Below are 14,625 nucleotides of genomic sequence, written 5' to 3' on the forward strand. Positions count from 1 at the left end.
CAGGCTACACACTACATGCAGTTCAAAAATAGCTGAGCCCAAACAATACAGGGTGCAGACATACACATAGATGTGATAAAACTTTTTTAAAATTGAAAGGGGATAAAGAACACAAAATTCAGAATAATGTGCATCTAGAGGCAATATGGGGGGAGGTGATGGGCTGGTGTGGAGCATCCATTTAGATAGGTGATGACTGCACAAGGATTAATTATGTTACTGTGAATCAATTTACTTATTAATTATAAATAATATCATTATATTTATTGATTATTTACTCTAGTTAATATTTATATTCTAATTAGTAATAGTTTATTTCTTGATTTAACTAATGTATTTATATTCTAAGAACAATAATATATTTCTTCCTAGTTACTACTCCGTGCTAGTTAATATTTTATTTACGTTCCAGTTATTGAGGTAGTGGTGAGTTCACAGGTGTTCATTATTTTAATAAATAAACAAGCAAAAACTGAACTGTTCCTGACCCAAGGATGTCACAAGCCAAGCATTAGGATTAATCCAATTCTGTGCGTCTGAGGTCCTTGAAAACAAAAAGTAAATACTCTTCTAGATGTTCAAAGTATAGAGGGTTGGAAAAGCCCACTGATAAGCCCATACTACGTGGTAAAGATGTTTGCTATCTGCTGGAAGCAAAACCCATGTGGACATTCCCCAGGTGGCTGAGGAAGCATTGAAACAAATTATGCCCCCCATCCCGATCTCTATCTATATGGGAATGCTGCTGTGAGAAGGACCTATGTCAGCCAGAAGGCATAGGCCTTGATGAGAAAAGAGGGTATCCTATGGTGAGGAGACGGAGTTACCTTTCCAGAAAAGCATCAACACTGACCAAATTCACAGTCATTTTGTTCAGGCAGCCTAGCACAGGGGCAGTGGTTCTCAAACTAATTTGTGCATCACAGTCACCTGGAAGGCTCTGAAAGACACAGGTTTCTGGGCCCCGCCCCAGAGTTTCTGATTCAGAAGATCTGGGACAAGTCTTGACAATTTGCATTTCTAACAGGTTCGCAGGTGATGCTGGTGCTGCCGGCCATGAACCACACGTTGAGAACCTCCGCACCAAGGCATGGAAACAGGCAGTGCAGGACCTCTGCATGACCTTTCAGACATACGTTTCTGGGGTTCTGTGCAAAGAGGAGGTGATATAACACTCCTCTTGCAGTAATTATAGCTGCAAAAAGACAGATAAGGGGCTCCTGGCTGGCTCAGATCAAGAGCATGTGAGTCTTGATCTTGGGGTTGTGAGTTTGAGCACCACAGTGGATGTAGAGGTTAGTTAAAAAAAAAATCTTAAAAAAAAAAGACAAGTGAGCTCAGACCTTGATCTAGACCCATGGTCTTTGAGCCTCTGAAACATAGTCCTCATTGTTTCTCAAGAGGCTTGTGGAGAGCTACAGTGGGGGTATGACCATAGAATGGGAAGAAACTGCTCCAATGGGTTAGAGACTTTAATACTGAAAGAAAATTCTCACCATCCCTCAGGCAGCCATGGGCTGAGTCCTTTGATTCTGAACTTAAGATTAACCAGGACTCCTTCCTGTGGCAGCATCAGGAATGTTGTCCCTGCCACCACAGAGCCAGAGAGCCATCTCTGGGCAGGGGTGCAGCAGCCTGTCTGCTTGACCTCAAGGAATGGAAATAANTCACAGTGGATGTAGAGGTTACTTAAAAAAAAAATCTTAAAAAAAAAAAGACAAGTGAGCTCAGACCTTGATCTAGACCCATGGTCTTTGAGCCTCTGAAACATAGTCCTCATTGTTTCTCAAGAGGCTTGTGGAGAGCTACAGTGGGGGTATGACCATAGAATGGGAAGAAACTGCTCCAATGGGTTAGAGACTTTAATACTGAAAGAAAATTCTCACCATCCCTCAGGCAGCCATGGGCTGAGTCCTTTGATTCTGAACTTAAGATTAACCAGGACTCCTTCCTGTGGCAGCATCAGGAATGTTGTCCCTGCCACCACAGAGCCAGAGAGCCATCTCTGGGCAGGGGTGCAGCAGCCTGTCTGCTTGACCTCAAGGAATGGAAATAAACTCAGAGAAGAGAAACCCCCAGCTGAGAGCCATTGGCTAGATCCTAGGCTTTATAAACACACAGTGTTTTCCGGAGTGCCTCTGCCACCCTTTCTCATCATCTGCAGCAGGGCAGGCCCTGGCAGAAGCATCATCCTGGAAATGGCCGAGGCAGGGCCAGCCTCTATAGCTCCATCTGGAATCCAATCACAGCCATGGTCCTTAACCAGGCTCCTGCTCCACCCTCCCACTGCTGCCACACCCCACCACTGTGAGGCTGAGTCTTACTCATCCTTCAAGGTCCAGGTAAGACCTCCCTTTCTCCTCCTAGCTGTCCCTGACTACCAGGAAGACAATCTCACCTGCCGCCACTGTAAGAAAGGAACAACTAAAAATGACCAAGGTTGAGGGGGGTCTCTGTTTTCCCCCAGGACAGGGTGCACCAGCACTGGCCCAGATGATGGAGACCAGAAGATCATGATCTTGGTGGTCAGGAGACACCAGTTCTGGGAAAAAACCCTTCTGGGAGGAGTTAGATAAGCCTCTTGCCGTCTCTATCCATAGGTCAAAGAGGATTGGTCATTGTCACCAAGGCTTCAGGCAGTGAAGAGTCATGTCCTTGGACTCTGGTAGAGCTCACCCACCCTTGCCGCATGCATGCTGGCTCACCCCTGACGACATGCTCCTGCTTTCCAGGAGGGCCTCACATTCATGGCCAATAGGAACATGTTCCCAAGAGCAGGATTCAGATCTTCATATACTCACTTAACAGCTATCTGTTTAGACCCTATTACAAACCAAACACTGCTCTAGTAGCCAGGAGTACAGAGATTCATAAGATGTGACTCAAGCCCATGGGGAGACTGAGAATTGCAAACAAAGAGTGAAAATGTTGAATAAGCTACATCTGACATTGAAATCCTGTGTTTCAAAAACAGCAACAACAAAAATAAAGTAGCTATGTCAATGATGCCGTGGAAGTGTCTCCAAAGTATACTGTTTGTTTGTTTGTTTGTTTTATTTTTAAGTAGGCTTCAAGCCCAGCAGAGTGGCCCAACATGGGGGTTGAACTCATGACCTTGAGAGCAAGACCAGAGATAAGATCATTAGTTGGATGCTTAACTGACTAGGTACCCTCTAATGTTTATTGTTATATAAAGACAAGGTAGCAGAGGGCCGTGTGTTTGGTATGAGCCAACCTGTATTTTAAGAAAGGTGTGGTTTAGGGGCACCTGGGTGGCTTAGTCAGTTAAGCGTCCGACTTTCGCTTAGGTCATGATCTCGCGCTTCGTGNTGGTTTGGATGTGATACCACAGTGGAGGGAGCTGGGTAAAGGGTTCATAGAACTCTATGTACTATTTTGGCAACTTTATATGAGAAGTATTTCGAATAAAAAGTTTTTTAAAAGGGGGTAACATATGCCTCTGGGGCATAGGACTGGGCTGGAATGAGAAGAGGACTTTTCCCTTGACTTATACCCTTTTCTTACATTGCCATGGCAAACATAAGCACAGGATATTAAAGAGCCCCAAAAAGGACTCCTAACTTTGACCAGGAGTGAAGGAGGGGCTGAGAGATGAGGCCTGTGCTGGGATTGGCCAGCTGAGGGGTCGGGATGAGGGAGGTGTTTCAGGCTGAATTGTGTTCCCTGAAATTCATGTTTTGAGACCCTAAGTCTCCTGTACCTCAGAATATGACAGTATTTGGACAGAGAGTCTTTAAAGAAGTCTTTTCAATAAGGCCTTTGGGTGGGCCCTAATCCAATCTGGCTCGTGTCCTTTTAGAGTCTCCTCTTACCAACACATAAATGTCCTAATCTCTTAGGACACCAGAGAGATGCCAGGAGTGCACACATAGAGGAAAGGCCAGGTGAGGACACAGAGAGAAGAAGCCCCCCTGCAAGCCAAAGAGAGAGCCTCGGGAGAAACTAAACCTGCTGACACGATCTTTCAGAACCGTGAGAAGTAGATTTCTGTAGTTTAAACCACCAGCCTGTCATACTTTGTTACGGCAGCCCTAGCGACTACTAAAGGGAGAAAGAAGCTGACAGGAGGCTCTGACAAAAGACCTTCTTGTCCCTGTGGCGCACTTGAATGGACAAGGGGCTGGCATGTGCAAAGGCAATAGCCTAGAGACTTAAGAAGCCTTGCTAAGTTCAGGGGACTGCGAGGTGCTTAGTGTGACTGGGCTGTGTGTGCAGTGCTGTGTTGGGACAGGGGAGGAAGGCAAAGCAAAGGAGGGGCAGCGAGAAATGAGGTGGAAGAAGTGGGCGGGGCCCAGGTAGTGTGGAACCCCCCACTTACCAGGCTAAGATATGTGGGCTTCTGCTGCTGGCAATGAGTCACCTCTGAAGAGGGGCTGGGAGGGGAGCTCAGGTGGTCTTTGGGGAACACTGTCAGGAACTTATGAAGGATGGATTGGGTGGAAGAGACAGAGAGACATAGTCTGAAGCCTACAGAGATATCCATTGAATCCCATATTAGGGCATGGCAGCGAAGATGGGGAAATCTTACTCCACTCTGTATCCTTACCCCCTCATACAGAATATGCCCAGCAATTGTTCAATGAATAAATGTGCCCCTGAAATAGGGCTTCCCCCGCCTCTCCCTACGCAACACATACTCTCAGCTCTGATCATGCAATACACACTTTCATTTACCTTCACCTTTGGCAGCCAAAAGTGTGGGAAAGTGCTGGAGAAGGCTTTTAAGATGCTCAGCAAGGGTGCCTGGCTAATACCCCTAGTCCTTCCCCAAGTCAGGCCAGCCCTGGTCACTCCCACAAAGCCTCAACATGGAGGGTGGGGAGGGTGTGGAGTGCCAACAAAAGGCTCACCTGTGGAAAAGCCCATTTTCTTGTGGCACTTGGTAAATTCAATATTAAAATAGGTGACCAGGGCGTGGATGTAGTCATTTCGCTGTATCTGCAGGCAGAAGGCAGATGTGAATGACAGCTCTTCCGTCTTCACCGTGTAAATGTCCACTTCCTGTGGCCCAGAGAAAAGAAAATGCCGGACACTTAGCACCTCCACCAGGTCTGGGTCCTGGTCAGCAGCTTCATTCCCATGAAAGACCATTGGTCTGGGGGTGACGTTTACTCTTGGGGTGGTTCCCCAGGCCCACCCACCACCCTCCTAATGACCTCCTCCATCTTTCCATCTTTTCTAGGGTGGGGTATGCTCAGGCAATGGTGCAAACACATTTGAGTCAGAATGTGAGGGCAACAGAATTAGGAAGGTAAATCTCCTGGGGATGGGGCTTATGGGGTAGAGGGTGGAGAGGAGAGAGGATTAATGAGACAGAGCATTCCTGAACCCAATCTGAACAGCCTCAGAGCAGTCTACCTCAGCATTTCTCTGCTCATCTAGTGGTTCTCAAAGTGTGGTCCCAGATGATGGGCATTAGCATCACCTGGGGCAAATTCTGTGTGTGGGGGGTGGGGAGGGCATCTCAAACCTATGGGATCAAAACAGCAATCTGTGCTTTATCAAACCCTCCCAGTGATATGGGTGAACCAGATTAGTCATTTCCCAATTTTTTTATATTCAAGTTCCTAGCAATGGGAGGCACCAAGTATTATCTCAGGAGTGAGAACCTGAGCCTACCCACAGTCACAGACTAAACCAAGGAAAACTCTGCTGACCATCTACACCAAGCCTGGAAGGAAGGAAGGAAGGAAGGAAGGAAGGAAGGAAGGAAGGAAGGAAGGAAGGAAGGAGGGAGGGAGGAGGAGGGAGGGAAGAAGGAGGGAAAGAAGGAAGGAAGGAATGTAAGAAGGAAGGAAGGAAAGGAAGAAAGAAGGAGAGAGGGGGAGGGAGAAGAAGGAAAAAAGAAAGAAAAGGGAGCAATAAGAGGTAAGTATTTTTCAGGTCTGGCTGGGGAATGGAGAACACAAAGAACTAATAATTCTCACAATTTCAGTTAGGAAGTGGCTGAAAATCAATGTTGCGTGGGGAGCAAGTATAATGAAAGACAGTTTGCAGTGTGCTGTTCTTTTCTCTGTGAAGGATGCTAACCTGCTGTTTGCTGGCTCCGATGAGACAGGGCCAACTTTCCAAGGGCCCTAGAGGCATCCAGACAGCTTTCAGTGAAGTCTAAGGAAGCTTCCCATTGTCAGGGTTGTGTAGCAAGGACCTCTGTCCTGAAGACTCTGTAAGAGCCAGACAGATATCTGTGTGCCTGGACTGATTCCAAGGGGCTCTCCTGGGACCCAGATGATAGAATATGTTGGGGATAATTAGGAGAGGGGTCTGAGGCTGGGGAAACCAAAGCAGGGAAGACACAAAGTGGTGTAGCAGAAATGGCTTTTATCTCTACATATCTCTAGGATAAAGGAAAGGCAGATGCAAAGCAGGGTCTTGAAAGAGGAGTCCTGCCTCCATGGGGGTGGACAGAGGAAGAGGTGTGGTCAAGGGAATAGGTCAGATAAGAGCCTTATTGTGGTCTGGGATGTGCAGCCACCACAACCTCTGAGAGAAGCTGAAGTTCTGACCTATTAGCTGGGAAGAGGGTGGAATTGCAGATTTAGGGGAATGGGGAGCTCCTTGGTGATGTCACCTCATCAGTTTTGCTGTGCTTCTAGAACCAAGGATGGGGAACAAAAATTAATGGGATGGGAAGCCCTGGATCAGGCATGTAGAATGTGATGGGATTAGAAAGCCAGTCTCCCTTCACTCAATGCAAGAGTCCCTTTGGTAGCATCCCTGGGAAGTGGCCCTCTGGTGCCTGCTTGGACACCATCATGGATGATGGTGGCTGGTTCCATTTCCTGACATCTCCAATGAACAGATCCCTCTTCTAAATGAGTAAGGAGAGCACACACCAGTCTCTGTAACTTCCACCCGTGGAATAAACCAAATGTCTGTTCTGGCTCACATGGGCCCCCTCACCAAAACTTTTCTTCTCCAACATAAATTGTCTGCATTTTCATTCTCATTGCATAAGTCATGATTTCTGACTCTGTCACCCTTCTTGTTTGGGGCATACTTCTAGCAGCCTCTGATCTCAAAAAGCACACTGCTGGCTCAGACTTCACTCTGTTGGCCAAGCTCCCTCCCCCCACCACATCCTGCTCATGTTCTTTTCTCCTTTTGTCCTGGGAACCAAGTGTAGGGTCCTCCATCATATGTCATCCTGTTAAGCTTGGGCCATTGCTCCTTTTTAAACCCAGCACTTGTTAGTCTTCATGATATTTATTAGCCTTCTGGTCACATGTCCACAGTTCCTTCCAGCTCAACAACTCAGAGTGGGATGTGGTTAACTGTCAGCACAGTCCACCATGCTCACAGTGCCTGTACTCACGGACTACCATCTCCTTCTTAGCCAGGGCCAGACAGTCAGGCTCCAGGCTCTTTCCAAGGTCCTTGTTAGCTTTCTCTCTTGGTCCCCTGCTCCAGCCTAGCCTGGCCTTCCCACTGTACTTCTAGCTCATCTCAGCAGCCTGCCCCCACCACCACACTGGAGCCAGGGCAGAGGCTGCCTATTATTGGTCTGTGTGCCCTTGCTGTGTAACTTATCACCTGACGCCTCTCTGTCTTCTTACAAGTCTCCCTGCTCTGCAGTGTTCCTGCCTACCTCCCCCAACCCCCACCCCAGACCTCTCCTCCAAATGAACGCACTAATTAATCTCGCAGATCCATTCAGACCGTGCTGCTCCCTGAATCCAAAACCTGCCATGGCTCTTTATGGCTTATCTAAAAATATCCAAACCTTTTGGCCTGAACACAGTGAGACCTGGATAGTCGGCTCTGTGACACATCTGGACCAGGCTCCTTTCTTCTGTCAACTCTCTCTCTTCACCACTTTCAGGCCACACACACACACACACACACACACACACACACACACCACCCTCATGGATCAGGAATTCCACCTCCATAAGGGTCCTGCTCTCAGACATGTATAAACTGTCAGCTTATCAACTTCTGTGTTAGCCCACAGCATTTGCTAACTCCTACAGATATTTGCATCTTAATAGGGGCTTCTGAAGGAACAAAAGCCTTCAAGACAGAAGTAATAAAGCTATACATTAAAATGGCGACAACAAGGCAGTTGGTCTTTTGGAATGGGAGCCAGGCCATCTGTGAAGGCGACCAGCGGCAGCTGGGCTTTGGAAGCACAAAGGCCCCTCTGGGCTCAGGTCCACCCTCCTGTCAGACCCAAAGCCCACAGAGTCAAACACAGTTACCCTGGCTTCCTAGAGCCCAGAGCCCTGTGCTGGAAGGTTTCTGTCTTTCTGCTGCAGCAGCATCTCTGACACCCTAGGGAGACCCCCTGACTTGGCCTCTGGCAACCCCCATGAAGGCTCCATAGGCACCAACTACTGAGAAGGGCCCCTGGCCACCATTATCCCCACCACTAAATAATGTTACAAATGGATGTCTCAGAGCAGAAGTCTGGTCAAAACAAAGTCTTAATTATAATAAAGTGTCATACTCTGCAACGTTAATAGCGATGAAAACAGCAATTAAGTGTGTGAAGAAGGGCAAGTGTTTTCCCAACAGGCTTGGCAAAATGTTGCTTAGCACATTAGCAAGAAAGCTGACAGAGGGGCTCTCCTGGTTGCAGAAGAAAACACAGACAACCCTTATCCTTCTCAGAGAAGAGAGGACGGAAGGTTACCGTACAGGGATGGGGCAGGACTTCAGCACAGAGCTCCAGGTTGGACACATACTCATAGCCACAAGGAGTTTACAGGAGTGTGTGTGTGTGACGCCCTCACTGAGTTTGGTTGCTTTGCCCCTGGCTGCACTCAGGTAGAACCAGGGGAACGAGCCTTGCTAAGAGAGGGGAGAAGGCAGTGGGAGGGCAGAGTGGCCTTGAAAGGGGGTGAGGCTGAAGCAGGCTGGTCCATCATGTGCTTGTGACCTGCAGTGGGACCTACAGAAACACAGTGGCCACGCCCACCCCACCAAAGGCAGAAAGCAACCTGGGGCCCAAGCATAGTGAAGGCCTTGTATCTTCAAACTGAAGCCATTACATGCAGGTGCCTAATGGTTATATGTCATTTGGGCAAATTCAGTTGCACTAGTAGATTTCTATCTATTCTACAATGTTTACAGAAGTGTTTTGTGCTATGGGTGGGATTATTTGGGGGTGCCCTTTCCTGCTTCTTCATTGGGTTAGGGAGAGGGAAAGGCTTCAGAGGCAGAGGGGCTGGTAGGAAATAACTACAAGAACACGTTTGCTTGTAATCAGGCCTGCCTGGACTTGGAACGGACCGAATTAAGAATTAGTGAGAACACCATCAACAGAGAGCCCAAGACTTAGACTCCCAGCCACACCTCTTAGGCAGGATGTTACAAGAGGGAAGCAACATCTCAGACTCATCTGTGTAGGCTCATCTAGTTTTATTTGTCCTCGGAGGTCCCTTCTAAATGCTGCAATGACACTATGGACCAAGAGTAATGGTTCTTCTTAGGAAGATTGTGCCCACGGACAAAGGACAGTTCTCCCCTGGGCAAAGCAGCGGTTTACATGAGAACTTCAGAAACCTCTCCTCATCCCCAATAGCCCTAGACTCTTCCCCTTTATCCATTGAAAATACTGCAGGTCTCCAGACCAGCACTCCCAGACAAGAAGTGACACAGAGAAGACCAGAGCAGGCAAGTATGTTTTAGCAAGAGGAGGGCTACATGCGCCAATGAATACTTACAGAATGAACCCAGATTTTTAAATTAAAAAGTTAACTTCAACCATATGAAAGTGATGTCTTTCTAGATTTTAAAAAAAATAAATATCAGTCATTATATGGCTCAACATAATATATTAGCATGTATAAATGCAAATACTTAGAAAAGGGCTGGAAAGGTCAATCCAATGTGTGAATAGTATTACCTCCAAGAAGAGTGTGGGGTTGAGAGGGAGGAGAGGTCAAGGGGAGCTTTTGATTTTACTCTATCAAATTTGATATGTTTGAATATTTAATAATAAGGATGCATTAAGGATCAGTGTCCCAAGGATGCTGACCAGCTGCTCATCACATGCACTGAAAAAAGCCTTGTAAAAAAAAAAAAAAAAAATGGTGTTATAGCCTGTACAAACAAGACCACTCAGGAAGGGGTTTGAGTAGCTCTGGCTGGCTGGGTCACATGTGGACTTAGAGGTGCGAGTATAATGAAGATTACACAGCAGATTCAGGTATTGGATTTCTTTCCTAAGAGGGCCATCCACCTGTGAATGGAGTAGCTTCCCCAAACCTGAGCATACCCTCCTGCGTCTCCTATGATGCCCCCTCCCCCGCACCCTTCCCTTTGCACCATGAAGGGAATTGAACTGACTCCTTTCCCTCAGCTGTGCCACCATGGAGTTCAGGGGCTCTCTCTGTGGCTCTGCTTAGTGTTAGCACCTTCTTGTGACTTGTGGTCACCTTGGGATGCCAGAGACTCTGGCCAAGGTGACCTTGCCTCACCAGGCAGGGGCTGTGTAGGAGTTGTGATTGCCTTTACTCAAGGCCCACGGCTTTCCAGAGTGGCACAGCTGGGTTCCCAGCACGCTCTGGCCCAAGCAGAATGAGTCTGCAGACCTTTATTAAACAGGCATTGGTCACCACTTGCTTTGGGTCCACGATGTCCACCAGGGGCTCCTTCATGGCAACATCCCGGATACAGGTCATATCAAATCCATAGACATTCTCCCACCCTGTGAAAACAGAGTGAGACATGAGGGCCAGCTGCAGGACCCCCAGAAGTCTTCCCAGCCCTCCTGAATATTAGAATACAGAATGCCCAAGAGAGCAAGGGGCAGCTCATATTCCCCTACATCAGAATAGAGGAATTGCTCATCTGGGTGGAGAGCTTGGCAGTATGTACAGATCCCAGCTGATGGTTAGGAAAACTAAAGCTCAGAGAGGCTGAAAAACTTCTCTAAGTTCACACAGCTAGAATGTTACAGAAAGCTACTGTAGACTAGAATCCAAATTGTCTGACTCTTCCTGTATCTACTTTCCTGTCCCTCTCTTTCAGCCAAGAGAGTTTCCTACAAACTTTTATCTGCCATCCACGTTTCTATCCTGGTGCCTTTGTTCAAGCTGTTCTGCACACTTAGAAGACCCATCTTTCTCCCTTCTCCTGACCTCACCCACTGGTCGTTTAACAAAGCAGAGAGAAACATGGGCTCTTAAAGTGGTATAGACTAGTTTGAATCCCAGCACCACCACTTACTGACCAGGCCCTTGGGCTAATTCCCTAACCTCTCTGAACCTCAGTTTTCTCAACTGCAAAATGAAGGAGAGGGGTCCATGAGAGTCTTTGCCTTTCTCCTATGCTATGATGCACTCACTAAGAATCCATCCCATAAGAAATAACCCCCAAGTGGTGCACAACCATCCCAGTGGTGCTCGTTGGCCCCTTGTAGCTGCTCATAAGGTGCTTTGAGAGGGAGAAAGATGTAGGGTGCAGGGCTGGTAAGTAAATGAATGCACATCTGATGACCTAAGACCATTCCTAATTGGTGATAATCATTGCTACCATTGATTGGCCACCTAGCCCAGGCTAGACTCTTCATTGTTTTTTATGTTTATTTATGTATTTTGAGAGAGAGAGAGAGTGCAAGCAGGGAGAGGCGTAAAGAGAGAGGGGAGAGAAAGAAATCTCAACCAGGTTCTGCATTGTCAGTGCAGAGCCAGACATGGGGTTCCATCTCATGATCCATGAGATCATGACCTGAGCCAAAATCAAGAGTCAGACACTTAACTGACTCACCCAGGCACCCCTAGACTCTTCATTTAATATACTCAGCAACCTCAAGGGGATACTTCTATCTAATAATCAAGGAAACAGACTGGGAGAATTTGGCATCTGGCCCACCCACAGTATCTGGGCCAAGATCACACATCAGAGAGATTGTGGAGCTAGGGCTCACCCCAACTTGTCCCCTGACTCTTCAGCTGCAATGACCCTGTTGTGACAGCAACCAGAAATGCAATTTCCTTTCCTTGTAGTGCAGAGGGTGGCCTAAGCACAGGCTTTAGTTACTGAGCAGCTGAATCTCATTTGTCTGTTTATTCAAATGGGTCTAGAAATGCATTGAAGTAAAGATGCTTTTTTCTAAAATCTTATGGGATTAAATTTCCTTTTAAAATGTGCATCAAACAAATGGTGCCTTAAGGAACTGTGTTTCTGTACATTTAGGAAAGGAGGTGTGTGAGGAGGGAGGTGGGAACGGTCGATGAAAGCTATGCCCCTTTGACCCTTTTCTGAGGCACACAAAGACTTTCCTCAGGGAGAAAAGGCAGAGAAAATAACCATCTCCCAGATAAGCCCTTGTGACATTCTGGCTTACGGATTGTGACATTCTGGCTTACGGATAAGATGCCAGTCATATACCATTAAGTCACCTGAAGTTGGTGCCAAATTCCCAGTTGAAATTTACTTTTGGAGAAGGAAGCTGCTTGGTTGGCAATGGGGACATGTTTCAGAGAAGACCCCCTTCTAGAGTCTGGAAATAGCTATCTGTCTTCTCTCCAGACAAAACATGTGCACTAAACATGCTGCCTTCATGTAAAATACTTCCTAAGGGACCTGCTGCCATGTTCCTGCTCCTTCCCTCTCTCAGCTCTGCTTTAAGTTGAGGCTCAGGGCAACTGTTGGGCAAATATCCAAGTCTACGTGCATAATGGTAAAGGACTGGGCTTCAGAGTCCAAACTGAGGCTCTGCCATTTATTTGCTGTGTAATCTCAGCAAAAACTTACCTCTCAATGAGTTGGGTTTTTTTAAAAATAGAGATTATTATATTATTACAACAACTCTATTGGGCTGTTATGAGGTTTAAATGTGATAATATATGTAAAGTGCATAAGACAGTGTCTGGCATATAGAAAGCAGCAGATACTTAGTGGTTGTTTTCATTATGTGGCTTGAGCTCTGGCTTTGCCACCATATCAGCTGTGTGACCATGGACAGATCAATTCCTTTCTCTGGGCTTGCCTGTAAAAGTGAGGAGTTTGGTTCAGTGCTTCCATGCTCCAGAATCATATGGTACACTTTTAAAAATACAAATTTCTGGGCCCATACCAGATCTACTGAATCAGAATCTCCATATTTGGCATCCAGGAAGCTGGAAGCTGGAATTTTACAAATCTATATAGGTAATTCCAACCAGAGTGTGAAAAACTATGTGTTAGATGATCTTTAAAGGCCCATGCAGTTGTGAAATGGTGAGTTTAATGTCTCATGCTTTTGTGAAACCTTTTCTAACCACTCCCAATAATGGGACTACTTCTGTATTCTCAACACCTATAGGCCAGCATCTAGCACAATACAGGTGCACATATAATGCTTTTTTAATTGAGATTCATTCTCAGATATTTAATGTCTACACTGCTTTGCAATGCCCGGTGTTTTAGTTACCTTTACAGAGGTTAATTACTATTTTTCTCCCCAGCTAAACTACCCTGCCTTCAGTTATTCAGGAGAAAGTTCATTAGGACATTAAATTAGTTTTCTTTTCTTTCTGCTAACTGTTCATTTCCTACCAGCTCCTTTACCATAAGTGGAGCAGGGATGGGACAACAATAAATCAAACAGATTAGTTTTTTACTGCAATTCTGTCTTATCTATTGACTGAGTATATGTGGAGTGAGGGCCATTGGCTACCCAGAAATATTGTTAATAGTTTTCTTATTTAGATTGAAAAAATAACATCAGAAGGACCTGTGAACTTTTGTAATGGATTAAAAACCAAACTCTTGAAAAGAACTGCCCTGTGATGTAGTGAATGTAACTAAAGCCACAACAAAGCCCAGACCTATTATCATTATAGACTGGATTGACTCAAATTCCCACTTTAATGGCCTGGCAGAGGAAAAGGCATACTCTTTTCTTGGCATAAATGTTGTGCATCTGTCTCTATTGTGCTTTTACTGACAATGCTCAGCGTTTAGAAAAAATTACAAGGTGAATGAAAAAAGAAAAAAATGTGACCCATCATCAAAAGAAAATAACAGTCAATAGAACCAGCCAGCCCAGATATTGGAATTATCCAACGGAGACTTTAAAGTACCTATAATAAGTATGTTAAAGAATCTAATGGAAAAACATGCATGAACAGATGGAGAAATTCACTGGAGAGATGGAAACTAAAAATGAGGCAATGGAAATGTTAGAAATGAAAATGACATATCAGAGATGAAGAATTCTTTCAATGTGCTTCCTAACAGAATGCATACATCAGAGGAAATAATGAATAAACTTCAAAATAGGTCAATAAAAATTACCCAAACTTAAATACAAAGAGAAAAATAAAAGAGAAAAAATATATATAGCACCCAAGATCCATGGGGCAATATCAAACAGTATCTAACATATGTGTAATTGGAGTCCCTGAAGGAGAAAAGAAAGATAAATCAGGCAGAAAAAAATATTTGCAGAGATAATGACTGAAAGTTTTTTTCTAAATGAATGAAATCATCAGCCCACGGATCCAAGAATGCTGGAGGATCCCAAGTGCACTAAATACAAAGAAAAACTCATGTAGACACATCAGAGTCAACCCGTCGAATATCAAAATAAAGAGAAAAATCTCAGAAGCGGTTGCAGGAAATGAAATATGAAGCACTCGAGAACACATTTTACATTTCATAGGAGAGAGC

The 14,625-nt window shown here is 45.6% G+C and overlaps 1 protein-coding gene across 2 annotated transcripts in view; it reads right to left on the bottom strand.

The window, feature by feature from the left end:
* PRMT8 (protein arginine methyltransferase 8) overlaps positions 1-14,625 on the bottom strand; it is a 98,442-nt gene that overhangs the window by 6,396 nt on the left and 77,421 nt on the right. Inside the window, exons 7-8 of one of the 2 annotated variants that reach the window (XM_077758993.1) lie at positions 10,560-10,675; positions 4,872-4,959 (exon numbers count right to left, since the gene is read on the bottom strand). In XM_077758993.1, coding sequence (XP_077615119.1) covers positions 4,872-4,959; positions 10,560-10,675 — 204 coding nt within the window. Of the gene's footprint in view, positions 1-4,871; positions 5,023-10,559; positions 10,676-14,625 lie in introns of both variants that reach the window. The other variant, XM_077758991.1, reaches the window with a different exon arrangement.

This window comes from Crocuta crocuta, unplaced genomic scaffold (assembly GCF_008692635.1).
Source record: "Crocuta crocuta isolate KB4526 unplaced genomic scaffold, BGI_CrCroc_1.0 scaffold72, whole genome shotgun sequence".
Taxonomy (NCBI): domain Eukaryota; kingdom Metazoa; phylum Chordata; class Mammalia; order Carnivora; family Hyaenidae; genus Crocuta; species Crocuta crocuta.